Here is an 18,957-nt window from a genome sequence, read left to right as displayed (position 1 = left end):
TCCAGCATTAATACCCCATATGAGTCATTCAATGCCAACCTCGATTAGATCTAATTTTTATTTGGCCCAGCGTTCGCAACGAACTGCCACTTCTGACCCTTGGGCCAGTGAAACACGACCAGTGCCCAACTCGTTGTGAACTTAACTAATAAGTCACAGCTTCACCGACGGATCTGATACCATTGTCGATTCTGACTAATAAGTCAGCGCCATACACAGGTAAGCCATGCCACCAAACATATATCACATGTACAATATCCATAAACAAGGTATTCAGCATGCTTACTTAACAGGTATTAGTACGATTAGGACTATGCATAAACACAGAGGCTTAAGCTCTGAACGATATCATACACAGTTTACAAAGCATGTCCTAATCACATGTTTCTCATGCATCATATGCATAATATTCCACAATCCAACATGCACCAATAATAGCCATGCATGTCACGTTCAACAGTCAACCAACATGCATCAAGAATAGCCATGCATGTCACATATACATAGGGTGCAGTTTTCTTACCTCAGTGTCGAGCTAGAATGATTTAAAGAACAACCCTTGAGAACGATCAACCTTTAGTCCTTTAGCGGTCACCTAGTCATAACCAAATATAAGATACCATCAATAAAAATGGTCAACATAAGTTCCCAAACCAATATCTAGCCTCCGGGACATCAATCCCCACTTAACCGGGTACTAGGTACAACCCCGAGGCCTAAGGCTTGAATCCCCAAGCTTAAAAAACCATTTTGGGCTAAAATGACCTTAAGGGCCACGACCCTCCCCAGCTGCGCCACGGCGCGCCCTCCAGATAGAGAGGGCCATCCCTGCCAGACGCCAAGGGCCGCGGCGCACCACAGCTGCGCCGCGGTGCCCAGCCTAGAAAACTCAGCACGCACACCAGAATTTCCCCTGCATTTTCCCTTGAAACCAACCCTTCAAACCTGTCTCAAATCACAACTTAACACCCAATTCAACCACCAAACATCCTCTACCACTCTCCCTCATCAAAACCCAAAGAAAACATCACCCAAACTTCTATTAATCCAAACTTCCCATCATTAAATCATTAACTAGAACTTAACTCAAAAACAGAGTATGCCATAGAGTACATGACTGGAACTCACCTCAAACATGGTTTTGAATCCCCTTTAATGTCTGAATCAAGTTCCCTAGCCCCCACCTTTGATCTCCTAGCCCAACTCCTCAAGATGGCTCCCAAAATTCAAAGAAAGGATGAAGGAAGAAGCTTGTACGGGAGAGAAGGAGAAGTGATGAGGATAGGCTCTGTTTTTGTTCTGTATTTTTCTACAGCCTTCAAGTCATATAAATCCTTAAGGTCAAAAGACCATAATGCCCTTAAGCCAAATAAATCCCTCTAAAGGCTCCCGAGGGTAAAACCGTCCTTTCCCGCCTATCTCGTTAATTATAATTAACGCTCTCCAATTCCCACTATTCTCAATATTCCCAAATATCAATAAATCATATGCCATTACCCTTTAATTCCCAGTAATGCTCTAATCGTTAAATTTACCCCGAGACTCACCCCGAGCCCCAAACTTAAACCCGTTATGATTAGGTCGAACACTTACATCTCATGATCACCTCATGCCGAATAGCTCGAACCAATCCACCTTATAATGTGGCTATATTAGTTAATCACAATCATGCACCCAAAATATACAATTACGCCCACAGTGGCCCAATTACCAAGATACCCTTATAATAATAAATACTCCCATATGCATACATTCACCATCATATAATAATATAATTCACGTAAACATGGATATAATCATTAAATATTATAATAAATCAATTATGGCCCTCCCAGCCTCCTAATCAAGGTCCTAAACCTTATTAGGAAATTTGGGGCATTACAGCTATGCGAGCCAAGCATACGAGCAGATGAAGAAAATATGGAGATCCAGTTAGAAGATACATGGATGGCACCATACTTAGAGTATCTCGCAAATGGTGTACTACCAGCAGATAGAAACAAAGAAAGGACTCTGCAAAGATAGGTTGCTAGGTACATACTAGTCGATGGTGTTCTGTACCGAAGGAGATACTCCATGCCATTGCTCAGATGCATTACACCAGAAAAGGCCAAAGAGCTGATGAAGGAAGTACATGAAGGCTTCTGTGGGGATCACGCTGGGGGGCAGAGCTTATCGAAGAAGATTTCGAGGCAGAGTTATTTCTGGGTGACTATGAACGAAGACTCAATGGAGTTTGTGCAAAAATGTGATAAGTGTCAGAGGTTTTCCAAGATCCCACACGCAGCTCCCAACGAGTTAAAGCAGATGCAAAGTCCATGACCCTTCGCAGTATGGGGGATCGATTTAATTGGGTCCTTGCCAACGGGAAAAGGTGGAGTAAAATACGCGATTGTAGCAGTCGACTACTTCACCAAATGGGCCGAAGCTGAGCCACTTGCTACCATAACGACAAAGAAAGTTCTTGACTTTGTCATCAAGAACATTGTTTGCCAATATGGATTGCCTCGGAAGATTGTCTCAGACAACGACATCTAGTTTGACAGCGACCTATTCACAGACTTCTGTGAAAGGCATGGAATCATCAAGAGCTTTTCTTCAGTTGCACATCCACAAGAAAATGGGCAAGTCGAAGCAGTGAATAAAACACTTAAGGATACCCTGAAGAAAAGGCTCGAAGAAGCTAAAGGAGCATGGCCAGAACAGCTGCCTGAAGTACTCTGGTCGTATAGAACTTCTAATCGAACAGCAACAGGTCATACCCCGTTTTCATTAGCATACGGGTATGAGGCCATGTTGACAGTCGAGTTAGATCCACCTTCACACCGAAGAAGCACATACGACCAAGACCAGAATAGCCAACTGTTGATGGAGTCCTTAAACTCGCTTGAGGAGAAACGAGAAAAAGCCCAACTCTGAGTAGCTGCGTACCAACAAAAGGTCGCCCGATATTTTAACTCAAAAGTAAAAGAAAGAAAATTCAACGTTGGAGACCTAGTACTTCGACGAGTTTTCTTAAACACTCGCAACCCAGCTGCTGGAGTACTTGGACCAAATTGGGAAGGACCTTACCAGATTGAAGAAGTCCTTCATCCATGCACATATAAACTTGCACGCTTAAATGGAGATCTCGTTCCGCGCTATTGGAACGGAGAACACCTGCGCAAGTATTATCAATAAACAGTCCTTCTTAAAGGACTAGCTTGTATTAATTTTTACTTTTTACAAGTTTTGAAAAAGGGTTAGTCATGTTATATGGCTAATCTCTTATAAGTGTAAGGTCTTTTTAAAAGATCACTCATAAAGACATGTTTAGTCCATTTTAATACGAGAATTATAAGGGACTGTGCGCAGCCAGTCATTCTTGCCAAACCTTTGTAAAAAAAATTACAAGTATTTGTTCATTACGTGTGCTGTTTTGCTGTATTATAAGTGTTTCATTTTATACCGAGCAGTAATGTTCGTACAGGTCGTGGTCAAGGCAAGTGACCAAGGACCTAAAGCTCCTCAGTCACTTGGGGGGCATATAAGGTACATCGATAGCAAAGCATACCAAGAGGTATGTAAACACATGAACAAAATAAGTGAAAGCATGCTACGGTACTTAGAGTATTTTTGAAATTTTATATTTTGTTAAATCAAGCCAAAGTACTATGCTAAGTTTGGTCATGCGAACAAATGTTATAATAAGCATAAATATTATAATATCAAAGGGAATTCTTTTACAATGCAAGCAGTATTGCTTGGATGTAATTGTTCAAAAGTAAAAGTAAAATATGCTGCCCATGCAGCAAAATTAAAAAGAAATCTATCTTTACATCATGACCCGTAGGTCATGTAATTAAAGAAAAACAAAAGAACAAAAACCTCTATGGAGCCTGAGGAGCAGGAGGATCCTTCAGAACATTTTGATCAGCCACGTCTCCTACAGCTTCTCCTCCCTCCACTCCGGTGGCCGGCGGAATGTTTGGGGAAGCAGGGACCCTGGCTCTTTCTTCGGCAGCTAGCCGAGCAATGCAGTGAGCTAGCTCAGCATTCCTAGCATCCTCTGGAAGGTAACTGAAATCAGTACTTTGGTTGTGTTTCCAAAAATTGTAGAAACACCGAAGTGTCGTGTTCTTATACCTCTCCAGATCCTTAGCATTGGTAAGCTTAAGCTGCTCCACCTGGCTCTGAAGGACGGCAATGGCCGTGTCCTTAGCAAGATGCTCTTCCTTCAGCTTTTTGACTTCGCGCCAAGAAGTCCGGCTAGCATCTTGAAAGTCATCCCTCTGCTTCCTAGTAGTTTCCAGAGTAGCTTGCTTCTCAGCCAACTCTGCCACCAAGGCATCCTTCTGCTGGGTGACCACCTCCAACTCTCCAGCATGCCTAGCCTCTGCGGCTTGAAGCCCCTCAGCAACCTTTGCCCTAGACTGCTCGATACTTGCATCCGCGCGGGTACGAGCAGCGGTCATTGTCACCATGGCCTGCATTCAAATCATAAGAGTTAGGCCAGCTGAAAAGAAGAAAATTCAAAACCATAATCACAAAAAGAAAAGGAGTACTTACACTGGCCACTTCATTAAGGGCTCGATTGAGGAGTTGGTCGACCCCCATATTCTCAGCTTCAGCCATTGCCTCCCTACAACGGTCGCGCTTCAGGATATAAGCAAGGCGATCCTTAGCTGATCGCAGGGTGCGGTTCGAGAGTTTGGCCCCAGGAAGCTTGGCCTGCTCGGCCTATTCTTTGGGAGCCACGGATGAAGGATTTGTGGAGGCAGGCGGGGTCTCCTTCTCAGCAGGAGCGGGTGGTTGGGCAGAAGGTTGGCCAGAGGGCCCATCCTTTGGAGGATCAGCTACTCAAATCTTCTTGGCCGAGGGTGCTTGGCTAGACTCGCCATCTTGTCTCCTGGCCAATTTCCTCCGTCGGACCAGGGGAACCTCCTCCTCTTCTTCTTGAGCCTTATACAAGTCGAAAACATTGGGGGAAGCCATTTCTGCAAAAAGAGATAAACATGCAGATAGTAAGACAAAGATAGGTGACAAATTATGGCACATCAAAAGAGAAGTAAGGAAAATCACAAAGTCCAATACCCGAGCTACTACTAGTTGTCGCTACACTACTGACTCTACTAGTCATACACTCACTCTCTGGCACGAAGAAGTCTGGCCCTAGATTTGGAGTATATGTAAAAAAAACTTCCCCGTCAAATGAGTGACAGGGAATTGGCAAGCTATTTAAAAGTGAAATAACAGTACCATTTTTGTCTGAAGACTCATCCAAGTCTATGACAGTCTCTGATGCCTTTTGTTTCCCCTTCCCTTGGGGGCCAAAAGGCTTTTCTGCTGAGGGGACGCCAGTCGGTTCCCTGATCGTAACCCCAGTTGGTCTCCTTCTAAGAGGGGACGCTGGGGGTTGCTGCTCGGGATACCCCTCGGTAGTGGCGTCAACTATCGCGGGTTCCCTCATTTCCTGATGAGGGGTTAGGAGGCCAGACAGCCTCAAGTTTTCATCAGTGACCAGAGACTTAATGCTTTTTTCAGCATCAGTCATCCTGGCCAGTGCATTGGACCTCAACACCATGTCTGGTGTTGGGTTTGGGCGTAGCCATGGTCCTGAAAGGCACAAGATACTTTAGAGAAGTACAAAGAAGTTTGCTAAGTAAAAGTAGCGACCAATGGAAAAGGACATTTACCTCCTTGAGCGAAGGCCAAGTTGTTTGTAGTCATGTCGGTCGAGAGGAAATACTCCTGATTGTATTTCCCCACGTTGGAGATATGGGTAGTGTCACTCAGGAATGTGCGGCTTGTTTCCTGGTGACAAAAATGAAAAAAGCCCGTCCCGTACTGCTGAGGGTTGGACTTGAGGTTAAAAAGGAAGTTGACCTCGTGATGAGTAGGCTCTGGCCATTTTTTGAGTTTGTAAAGGATATAGAGTGCATCAAGCATTCTATATCCATTTGGAGTAATTTGAAAGGGGGCAACACCAAAGTAGTTTACCACCCTCTGATAGAACGGATGTAGAGGAAGGGTAACCCCCGCCTCTATGTGGTATCTTGACCAAGCGCTGAAGGCACCCCCAGGCAAGTTATCCCTCTGGTCAGCAGCGGGGATTGTAAGGGTCACCCCAGTAAGGGGATATTTTCTGACGTAATTAGCTAGCATTCTGGGGGTCACCTGGCTGAGGGGACAGAGATACCACTCGACATCAGGAAGGTTTGAAGGCCAAGGGTGAGCCCTAACCTGAATGCGAGGGTCCGGGGCAATGTTTTCTCGACCGCTGGTCGAGGGAACCCTAGCCTGCGAATCAGGCTGGGTAGGAGGATTTGGATTGTTTTCAAGGTTTGGTTTCTTTTTACCAGGAGATTTAGAATGGGCCATTTTAGGTGGTGATGGTTGAGGTCCGGAATAAGAGAGTCTTGAAAATGGGATCTCGTGAACACGTTGAGCCGGCTGGTCTTCACCTTCAAGCAGTTGTGTAAGAAGATCGTCTTCGATAGGCCGCTCACCTCCCCACAAATCTGGCATTAAAATCTGCGAACAGAAAAATGGGGAGGTGAGGGTGGAGAGTCTAGAAAGTTGGTTAGAATAACGTTGGTCGTGTATAAAAGTCAAACTTTTATACAACAACATTCTAACAAAAGACTAAATTTGTTCACACAAACAGTTTGAAAAACAGATCAAAAAGTGAAAGCAAAAATTTTTTTGAAAAGATTTTTCAACTCCTTTAAGGGCGGAAAAAACTTAGTTTTTCCACTAGCATAAAAATCGAATTTTTACTTCGGTTTTCTACTAGTTATATATAAACTCAATAATTTTAATACTTTATTTTTGTTTAAACTTTTTAGGACTATTATTGTTTTGGCGGTATTTTGGTTTTGAATGCGGCTACAAACTTGAAGATTAATTTGAAGGTGAGTAAGTATTTTTATTTATAGAATTATAGTTAAATCATATTGAATTTAGTGCAAATTAAGTTAAAAAATTAGTGAAGTAGGTTCTGGAAAATTTGAGTGTTGCAGTGGTACAAGGATGGAATTATGCATGTTGATTGTTGTTTTTCTTTGTATTGAATTAATAGGTACTTATGAAATTGGGATATGTTATAGAATTAGAGGAAACTCTGCCCAATTTTTTAGGATTTATTAATTGAACATTGTTATCCAAAAAAAGAGGCACGGGTGACGTGGCAGGCATCTTTAAACACGTGGCTGACACCTGGCAGAGTTCTGTTCAACCATCGACCAGTAAGATCCTCCTGGCGTAGCGTTTGAGGTTTCCTTACGACCAGCATGGTCGTACACTTCACATATTTCAAGATGACCTTGAGGAAATCATAATCAATTCCGAGATTATCTCTCATGATTCCTGATTATCCGATTAATTAGGAGAGAATATCTGTAACAAATTCATGTAATCCTCCTTGAGCCTATAAATAGAGAAAGATAGCTCAAGGAAGGGACTTTTGGCTTTTGGTTAATTAAAGTTATACACTTACGAGAGAATTAGAGCTATTATATTACGATTGTATTGTTTATTCCTCTCAGGTTTGTGAAACTCATAGAACCCTAGTTCTTTGATCACTCCTTTGAGATCTCATATCAATAATAGCTTAAGTGGACGTAGGTCATTGCCAGTTCTTGGGGCCGAACCACTATAATTCATTGTGTTCTTTACTGTTTTTGTCATTATATCCATTCCAACATTTCTATCCACATCAAGCGTTTTGATTCCGTGTCAGTTGACCAAAACGAGGGTCAATAAACATATTTTTTAATATGTAATATTTATTCATGGAGTTATAATTTAAACTTTTTAGGTGTGGCGGTAGGTTTTCAATAGGATATCGAGAATTTGTGTGCTGTGGTGATAACCATAAGTCCCTAGTTTGAAGTAACATTATCATGTCTCTTGACTAGTTAAGGTTACTTTGAACTAAGGGGCTTATGGATACCGTCAAAATTAAAGGCAAGCATTCAAGATGAAAATAGATTAATATGAGTTCTATTGTAATTGGAGACTAACCTTTGTTTTTCGGTATGAGATATTTCCAATTGAATGTCAACAAGTTTCGGCAGTCCTATTTATAGAGGAAATTCTGCTAAATTTTTTTAAAAATATTTAATACTTAAGAAATTTCAATATTTCAAATAATTACTGAGGTGAACTTCACATATTTAGTTGTATGAACACTTTAGATGTTTATGTAATACTTAGGTTTTATTTTTGTATGAATGTGATTTTTGTATGAATGTGTATATATATGTATTAAGTCTATATAGTTTGTAAATTTTATTTTATTTTAAGTTTATTGGAATGTTCAAATACATTTATTAATATTAAAATAATTACAAATTAGAATTAAAAAAAATAATTATTAAAATATTTTATAAAAAACCACAATAATAATACAAATAAAATAAATATATTTTTTTAGGAAAAAATACCTTTAACTTCAATTATTATGTAAAAGTTGAAGTTAAAGCTCTTTAGCTTCGGTTTTTACATAATAATCAAAGCTAAATGGTACATTTTAATTTCAGTTTTTAGATACTTTTAACTTCGCTCGGATTAACTTCAGCTAATATCTCCGCGAGATTTGAAGAATAACAAGCCAAAATATCGAAATTAAACCCTATTTTTGTAGTAGTGATAATTACTAATAAATACTAAATATATCTCTAAATTAGGGAAACTTGATGACATACAATAATAATTACAAATCAAAAGAGTTTATCTACTTACACAATTCATACGATCACTATTAATTCTTGTTAATTATAATAAAACACTAGTGGTATGATCGATCATTTTTTTATTTGTCATAGAATGAATAATTATTTAACGTTCCAACAAATAGTTAATATGGTTTTATATATAAACATTGAAACATACATATATATCATAATAACTCATGATGAGTAACACTAATAATGCTCACTAATAAGAGAAAGATTGTAGATATTCATAAACTTTATGTGTAATCAAACGGTTGATTAGACCTAGGATAACAAAAATGTTTAAATAAACAATAACTGTATGGTTAGATAAGCATAATCGACAATGATCACAACACTTTAACCCAAATAGTTGATAATTACAATATTCATTAGTATTGTCGTCAATCTTATAACGATCTCACGACATAATAACGTTGATTAGATGTTAAATGATCATTAATTTATGAATGATACTACATAAAACTTAAATCACTTCAAAAAATCTAAAAAAAAATATGTATTTCTATTATGTAATACTTTTGCTGGAGCAATTTTATCCTTTGTCAGCGCGTTGATGATTTTTGCAAGCATGTTTAAATGACTTTTGCGAGTGTCTTATATAATGCACCAACAAAAGTAGTACCGTCAAAAATTAATTCGAAAAAAAATACTTTTGCCAGCATAATAATGTTTCATGCATCGGCAAAAATACTGTTGTAAAAAGTGTACAACCCTTTGCCGGCACGTTAACGAGTGGCACCGACAAAAACAACTTATGTTAGTTCAAATTAACGCCGGTTTTGCTTACACAATTCCAAAACTCAACGGCAAAACCACATTTTCTTGTAGTGTATATAACTTTCTCTCCAGTTATTTTTTCTTTACTCACATTGTTCGCTCATAGTTTTTCTCACATCATTTCTCTCCAGTTACTGAAATCATTTCTCTCACTTTCCCTATCATCCTTTTATCTTATATCACTATCTCTCTCATCATTTATTTTTTATTATCATGGCATTTTCTTTCTCATAACTTTTGCCATCACCACTTTATCTCTAATAACTTTTACCTGACTTGGTCCCAACCAAAACCAATCTCGATTGGCTTATTTCCAAACCCAACTCCGTCTCAATTTCAACCCAAGTTTCGACATAATCCCAATCGCAACTCCGATCCTAATCTCAGCCTTGACTTCATGTAGATCTCGACACCCTATATAGATGAGGAGTGAAGTTTGAAAAATATTTCTTATCATCACTGTATATATGAATTAACTTGAGATGTTGATGTATTATGAGTTAAATAAAAAAGAATAAAATAAAAACTTGAAAACATGATATATTTTATTGCAAAAATGGAAACATCACGGACTTATGGGAAAAAAAATCCAAAATCCCAAATATTTTCTTCCAAGATTGAAAATCTCAAATTTATTTATTGTTCCCTAAAAACTATTGATGGAACTTTGATTGAAGACAACATTCCATTTTCACTGTTACAAATTGTCTACTACCTCTGGCTTTTACTTTTCATGTTAGATATATATATATATATATATATATAAATATATAGTCTTGTTGAGTCCCTCTTTATGTCCTACTCATCAGAAACGAAGTCTACGAACTGCAAGTGTCGTATTATATCTTGTATACAGTGGAAATTAACCAGCCAGCCAATGTAACATTTTTCAGTCCAATTCTATGAACTTGGTCGTGTGGATTTGACTACCATCTCTAAATCTGTTTAACCAAAAAAGAAAAAAAGAAAAAAAACTAATATGGCTGCAATTGGAATATAATATTATCTAAAACCATGTCCTCCGAACCTCTCTGTAATCAATTGGTGCTGGTCTGTTTCGATTGTAAATCTCCAATAAGAAACATGTATGTTATCTACCCTTCTCTATATTTTTAGGATAAACATGCATACTAACCCAGAGAAAATTTCATTGGTTTGTTTAGTCAATACGTCGAAGCTCAAAGCTTTAGTCTTATAAACAATTTGATATATTTAACACCCACCAAGACCATTATCATGTTTGGTTGTAACGCACTCAAGACAGGTCTATAGGTAAAAGAATATAGGTCTTTCGTGTCAAATTCCGGATTAGAGTTGGGGGTTCGAGCACTTATTTATATATATATATATATATATATATATATTTATATGTTCCATTAAAAGTTTAAATTGAACTTCTTTACGAGTGTGGTGCCAAGTTGCAACCAAACTCTTCTAAATAAACACATAGGGAAATTTAACTATGCATTCTAAATTGACATATTTATAAAATATGCCAATTTCATAGATTAAAGGAAAAATATGCAATAATACAAAATTACCCCTCCCATTCACACCACTCCCTCTCTCCAACATCTTTTAGTCTCTCTCTCTCCGTCAAATTCTTACTCTCAAGCTCTTAAGATTCAAAATTCAATCTGATTTTTTTTTTTTTTTGTGGCTCTGATGGTTCAAAATTCAATCTGAAATTTAAACTCAAAAGAAAAAAATCACTTAAAACACTAATTTATAAGTTTCGAACACATCTATACATGATGTATTAGTTTTGATTGTAATTTTTTTCAAATCTGAAATTATGAAATCTACAAAATTTCGAGTGATGCTTTTGTATAAAATTTGACAAAAACTTTGATGAGGCATAACTTTTTACTCGGTTGTCAGTTCAATGTTTTTTTAATTTTGGTATTTTTCAAGATCTACATATTTATAACATTAAATTTGGGATGTAGAACCTCAAATTTCGAGATCAATTTGTTTGGGGTCGAGGTCATAGTGAAGATTGATGCTTAAATAATCAAAATTTTAGGATCTATACACTCCAAATTTAAGTTTTTACACTTTAAATGGGTAGATCTCAAAGAAAAAATATACCAAAATTCAAAACAAAAAAAAAGTCACCTCGAGGATGCAAAACCATGGTTTGATGGAACCATCGCACACTATCACATGACCATCATTTTTTTCCTCTAAAATCATATTTTGATGGACCATCGCAACACCATTGTTGGGCATTATTTTTGTTCAAAATTTTACAGATATTAAAATTTCAGATTTGAAAAATAATTGCAATTAAAACTAATAAATCATGTACAAATGTGTTCAAAACCTGTACATTAGTATCATAAGTTAATATTTTATTGAATTTAAGTTTTGGATTGGATTTTGAATAAAGATAATTGACAACTGGTTACATTAAGGGCAATGTTGAGGTGCTGCTCTGCCGCCGTGGTAGAAAGTAAGAGCTTGACCGAGAGTGTTTGAGAGAGAGAGAGGAAAATAGTATATTTTATAAATATGAACATTTCCCTATATATAGTTATAGGACAATTCTTCTATAGGGGCTTCACTTTAAGCCTACTGATGGGGCGCTTCAGTGTTCTCGACTCGTGAACAATTTTTGGCGAGATTTTTTTTATAATCGTGTATATTGTAGTTGTTTAGAGCATCCTGCAAATTTTCAGAAAATTCTGAATAGTTTACAGTACCGAAAACTAGATTCAAACATGTTACTTTCCATGCGCATAAAATAAATTAGTCATGCATGCAACATCTTTTAATATAGTTTTCGGTATTGTAAATTATTCATCATTTTCTAAAAATCGCGTTGATGCTCTAAATAGTTACAATATACACGATCATAAAAAAAAATCACACTGAAAAACTGTTCAAATGTCGAAAATACTAAAAGCCCCACCGATAAGGCTTAAAGTGAAAACATGTATGATATTGTCCTATAGTTATATAAATGAAAAGGGTATTTTCTTTTCCACATAGGCAGCGACGGCATATGCTAATATAAATACAAGTGTAAAATTACATATACGGAAAAGTAGGCGCAATAAAGAAAACAAATGTTCAATCAGCTTCCAACATTAAAAAGAAAGGAATCACAATTGGAGTAGGTGACTCTTGATGTCTGCCGTACATTTGGTAGCACTTGAGCACAATGAGCTTTAACGAGTCATATTGGTGCGTGAGCAACATCATTAGAGGACGTGAAAGTTTATTCGTTAATCTAAGCATTTTATGAACTAAAATCGCTATCACCGCCTTCTATCACTCACCAAGGATCACCTAACAAACGACATCCAGTAACAAAACATCCAAATGTAACCTTTATGGATGCCTGAATATTTTTATGCATTCAAAGCATTATCGACACCCTTTAGTTTTCTTATATTATTTCCTTTTTTTAAGCCATGTTATGGTTGGTTGAATGAGTTGCATCTAAATCATAGTTATGCCTATTCTGAAGAATCAAGTCAAAATAACTAATGCATCAACTAGTCCAAGACTTACTTTCCTTGTGAGCTTCATTCACACTAACAAATCTGGCCAAAAAAAAAATTGAAGTTAAAAGAAACATGTATACAATGCAATTCTTTAATTTCTGCGCCAGATAATTGATACATTTTTTTATCCCCAATTCCCAGTGTTTTATGGGTTCCAAAATTGCATGCACTGCGAACATCCTCCGTTGCTGCAAGTTTGTCTCAATGCTTTTGACCTTTTTCCTTGCATGGGGCAACTATTGCACCGGTATTCTAGAAGCTAATCATTGCATAAACTTCAATCTGATAAAGTTGGAATAAATAGTGAGATTATGTGGACAGGGAATAGATATTGCGAGGTCAAAATGGCTAACGAATAATTAAACTTCGATAAAATTACTCTGAACAGTTCTTTGAATCATGCCATAGCATACCAACTACATCCAAATAAACTATGTGGCGAATATATGTGAGTTAATACATGCAATCTGGTTTTTGATTAGTTTTCAGTAAAAAGTTCTGATATTATAACCAAAACTTCTCAATCATCCATGATTTTGTTCATCTAGCTATAACGAAAAATATTATGGAGAGAGATATCAACCCTATATCAGGTTACGAACCATTTAAACTCTTAAAACTCATCAGTTATCCCCATCACTCTATTTATAAGATGACTCTCGGGGAGAGTCCCAGCTCAAAGAAAGTGACTATCACTATAAAGAGGTATAAACAATGACAGCACTCTCCATAAATGTCATTTCCACTTAGCAAATAATGGAAGACACTGTATAGAAAATGAAGTATTATGGTCCCTCTATAAATTTTATTAGTTCTTCCTATCCCTTCTGACACATGTATCCATGGATGAGAAGAATAGGATGAAGCCATAGCTAATGAGCTAAAAAGGACATCACCAACCAACAATGCCTCTTCAGTCACTGTCAAGTTCCAAAAATGGGCATTCATAACAGAACAACCAAAAAGGGAGTTAACCATTTAATCAGCGGACACCTTAAGCTACCCTTCCAGATGTCTCCCTGTTGAATCTTCTAGGAGACAGAGGAAGCAATACTGGTAAAGAGAATACACATTGAAAGAAAAAACTACCTATTGATTCCACCCACCCTACCCTTGAGCACTTAAAATGTTAATAACAAAGGTGGCATTTTTGGGTATAAACATACAATACAGGTCAATATAAAAGTCAACACACAATGATGTGTTGTCATAGTCAAAATTATAAGCAGCACTGGTATTGTAGGATTAGGAAGAGAGCCTAGTTTTTTTTTTAAGAAAAAATTATAAGTAACAGCATTACATGCACAATCAAAATGAAACAAAATAAAATAATGAAAGATAATAATTTTGAGAGTCTGCGTGTGAAAAGGAAGCTCGACCTCCATGATAGAATAGTACAGATATATTTATAAATATACATCATAAAACTTTAATAAGTAGAAAAGCCATTAGCATCATAACCACAAATAGTAATAAGTTGTGGGTGCTCTTTACCTCTCGAATTAATGATTTCCATTCTTTCTACGTCATATAAGCTGTGCCCTTTTCAGATCAGAAACAACACCCTTATCTTCAGTACTTCTCTCATTGTATATTACCTAGAGAAAGTGAAACATGGTAATTAAGGTAACCATACTATTAAACCTTTTTTTTGGTAGACAATTTCAACTATTGATAATAATACCTTATCTATGACACCATATTCAACTGCCTCACTGGGACTAAAATATTTTGGGCGCCTGATGTCAGCTTCAATTTGCTCAGCTGATTTGCCAATATGCTTTGCAAAGAGATTAACCTTGACAAAAGAAAAAAAAAAAAAAAAAGTGAAATGATATATCACCTCATGTGACTGCAATTCATATCAAAGCTTGTCAATTAGTAAAAAAAATATATTAACTCTATCTGCTCTATTCTAAGCATAATTAGCAAAAACACCTTTTCAGAAGCTTATGTGTTGTCATTTTTTTTCTTCCACTTGTCACTTTGACACGTTATGGAGTTTTATTCTCATTACCTGGTTTGATGAATTAAGTTCTGCAGAAAATTTTAAACTGGTACTTTATAAAAATATGAAGCCAGAACACACAGGCATAGACCTGATAAATTATTATCATATATTGTCTTCTGTTATCCATACAAACTTTTTTAGAACACAATTATATGAAGAAAAGGAATGATTTAATTTCTTCAAGTGTAAGAGTGAAAACATTTAAGAAAATAATAACAGTTATTTAAACACTCCAGATCCATTTTTAAGTAACACTATCAAAACTTGGAATTTAAGACCTTTTTTTTTTTGCACACACAATTATAATAAGAAATTATTTTATTTTTATTTTTAGAAAAGAAATGAAACTAATAAGAGATTATTCCCTTTGTTCAAGTTTAAGAACAAAAGAATATCAAGAAGCTTATAACAGTATTCAAATGCTCCAGAACATTTTTAAGTAACACTATCAAAAACTTACAATTCAAGACAATATTGTTTTCACATATTATCTAAAGGGGAGGCTCTTTAGTTAGTATGGAAATACGTCTATATAGGTTAACAAAAAAGATAGGAACAAACAAGGCTTCACACAAAATCCAAAAATGAAATAAGCCTACTGCTATTACTATATCATATTAACCATAATGACTACACACTGTAATCATATAAAATTAGATGAAATCAAACAATTTTGAAGAATGTATGAGTAGCAGTACTTTGCAGATCAAAATTGTGTCTCTTCAAATCCATTGTTTTGCTTTATGACAAATTTCTGAAAGTGGTCTACTTTATATGATTAAGAGAAACTTGCTTTTTATATATATATATAACAAACAGCTAGTACCAGCTAGGAATTGAAACCCAAATCCCTTAAAGTGTCATGTCTGACAACAATTGAATTTTCAATCCTGAATAAGACTATTTAAGAAGAATTAATGAAATTACACCCAGGAAAGTTTTTTGACGTGTTTTAAATGAGCATCAAATGTGTAAATAAAAGTGTAATTCAGTCGTTAATCTTACCAACTCTGTCTTTACATTGTTTACTTCCTTTCTTGCAAGCTCAACATCTGTAGCTTGACCTTGAAACCTTGCAATGGGCTGCATAAGTAAGAAGATTGCATTTTCAAGTTTGATTGTAATGTGCATTGATACATAACGTTATCATGATTTTTTCTTTTTCAAAAATATGTATATATATATATATTTTTGTCATGGTTTCCCTGGACAAGAATGTGCATTGATTGTGTCAAACCACTGCTCAAGAAAAAACCTGTTTCATCATAATTGTAGAGGAGGGCAATGCAGAACGGTTTCCCTTTGCACCAGCAGCCAAAAGTAAGGCTGCTTCTCCCCAAGCATTACCAACACAGAGCGTAAATATTGGGGGCTTCACATACCTGAAGTAGAGAAGAATCAATATAAGTTCGCTGGAAACATGATCCACAAACAAGACCATAATGATTACTCACCCCATAACATCGTATATAGCAAAAGCTTCAGTCTCATAACCCAACTTTTCACCACCCTGAAAATAAAATAAAAAGAAATAATAATAAAAAAATGTTAGCCAACAATCCAAGAAAAATGTTTTAAACATTTCGCGAATTGACTAGTTGATACAAAAAAAAGATGAAAAATAATTGTAGGTCAACTAGAACTAGGCATCCCAAATCAAGCACATTTCTAAATCCCAATGACATGCCTACAAGCTGGTAATTTCCAACCATATAATCTAGCAATAAGTTTCTTTCAGCCCAGCCAGGGCTAAAATATAGAATAGAGTTGAGGTTGGACAAAAGTTCACCCTTCCTCAAAATTCCAAAGGTAGAGCAATCTAATATAGAATTCCATGAAACCAACACAAAACAGAAAATTTTATTCTGAATAGAATCTTAAGGATAAAGTCATAAAAGCATTCAGTCAAATTTTTCAATGGTACAACAATTTCTGAACAATTGAAGCCTCTTAGATGATACAGTGAAATTCTATGAGACATACAAAGTTTTATGTAAAAAAATGTTCCAAAAACTAATTGAAGAGAATAAACACTGCTAACCTTGGTTGTTCCAGTGGAGTTTATGTAAAGATAAATAGGCTTGTCAGCATCTTCATACTGAAGGTATAGAAACTCTGCTAGTATCAACTCTGTGACAGAAGGGACAAGAGACATGCCCAAGTACACAATTCGATTTTTGTACAAGTATGATGCCAAATCTGGAGGGGGCTGCTCCCATGCACTTCCCCTGGAAAATGGAATAACCTGCAGAATACATAGATAAAGTTTTGGCAAATCTGATGCTAAGGAAGATTGGAAACCGGAGCAAATCTGCTCCTATTCTCAACAAAATCAGATAAGAAGAATCAGACAATGTTAATGAAGTCAACACAAAGAAAATCTTAAAACTGCATTTAGCTGTGGCATAGTCTAAACTACAAATATAACGACGCTTAAAGATTATCTTTAAAGTTTAAACCATAATTGGCATGTGAAAGTGAAGCTAAGTAGAACACAATACAAAAAGAGAGGGAGAAATATTGAAAAATGCATCATGGAAAATATATAAAATTAAAAAAATTTAAAGCACAATGGAAGAACTGAAATCTGCTCCGATACAAACCAAACAATCTAAATAAGTTAATAATAGCAGATGATAACTCCATATACAATAAAGATGTTAAATATAGTGATGGTATTGATGCTCAAACCTTCATCTTCCTAAAAAAGAAATGAAAGCAGTTGGCCACTGAGCCTAATACATCGTAAATAAAAGTTTTGGGTATTCTTGAGTCTTGACTAAACTTTTTACCACATTAAGATTCTACTAATATTGTGGTACTAAGGCTGGAAATTTCATGAACTTGTTTATATAATGGCAATGCAATCGTAGTAGAATATGATCACTGACCAAAAAATTTGGTATCTAGGTCCACGCTTGACACTAGTCAAACCATACATTACAAATGAAACAATACATAAAAACGCCCATCAATAGTTCCGTACTTACATTAGCATACCTCAATCACTGTCAAACAATAGGCCTCTTATTCTAAAATTTCAATTTTTTTTTAAAGCCACAAACAACAGAATAATACCAATCCCTATGTCCCACCACGAAATCCCTCCAAAATTTTACTCATCGTGTTCCTATGGGATACACTAGCATGAGCACATTTTCCCCAAAACACTACCAATTTAAAATTTCTAAAATGAGATAAGAACAAAATAATTAGCATATACAAGAAATATCCCGAAATTAAACCCTAATAAGGTCAAAATGAAGAACATTGTAAGCGAAAATGGGGAGCGTACCATAGTGACTACGCCTCTTTTGGCATTGGAGCTGCGAAACAAAGCCGGATTGAGAGATGAGGGGCGAAGTTTCTGGCCTGAAAAATCTGCGGAGAGGCTGCCGCCGGCGAAGGGAGAGAGGAAATTGGATGAGAGAGAAGCTCGGAGAGAGGAAGAAGAAGAATACGTCGTCTGAGCACGTAGAGGAGTTAATGTTCGGTATGGGGTGGGCGGTGCTAACATGCGCGAGTGGAGCGCGAAGCTCGAAGCTGTGGTGGCCACTTCCATAGCTAGCGGTACTTGACTTGTGTGGGAAAGAATTCGAAGGAGCAAGGAAGAAGATAATCGCAGCGCAGGACATCCGATAGAAATAATAGTTTATGATTTCCTTAAAACGGCACGTCGTTTTTTCCAACCTCCCTTAAAACGACGCGTCGTTAACATGTTAAAACTTGTTGTCGTTCGGTGAGAACGACATGACCTATATGGTCGTTATTATTTAAAAAAATATATACTTATGATTTATTTAAGGAATCAACCCTCTTTTTCTCTCTTGTTAAAAAACCCTCTTTTTCTCGCTTCACTCATTTCTAAATAGACTTCTCATAATATGTTAATGACATGTTTACTAGTAATTGCCATCGGAATAAATCAATATAAAAA

The 18,957-nt window shown here is 36.4% G+C and overlaps 1 protein-coding gene across 1 annotated transcript; it reads right to left on the bottom strand.

Moving 5' to 3' along the window:
* Positions 1-13,001: 13,001 nt before the first annotated feature.
* Positions 13,002-18,640, bottom strand: LOC133778064 (ATP-dependent Clp protease proteolytic subunit-related protein 4, chloroplastic). The gene is made up of 8 exons (XM_062217889.1): positions 18,316-18,640; positions 17,062-17,265; positions 16,475-16,530; positions 16,276-16,402; positions 16,026-16,103; positions 14,694-14,807; positions 14,504-14,607; positions 13,002-13,291 (listed from the first exon to the last, which is right to left on the bottom strand). Exons 1-7 carry the CDS (start codon positions 18,580-18,582, stop codon positions 14,536-14,538), a joined length of 918 nt encoding a protein of 305 aa, XP_062073873.1. The 5' UTR covers positions 18,583-18,640; the 3' UTR covers positions 13,002-13,291; positions 14,504-14,535.
* Positions 18,641-18,957: the final 317 nt, after the last annotated feature.

The sequence above is a fragment of the Humulus lupulus genome, chromosome 5, assembly GCF_963169125.1.
Source record: "Humulus lupulus chromosome 5, drHumLupu1.1, whole genome shotgun sequence".
Taxonomy (NCBI): domain Eukaryota; kingdom Viridiplantae; phylum Streptophyta; class Magnoliopsida; order Rosales; family Cannabaceae; genus Humulus; species Humulus lupulus.
This window is presented reverse-complemented; position numbering and strand designations above follow the sequence as displayed.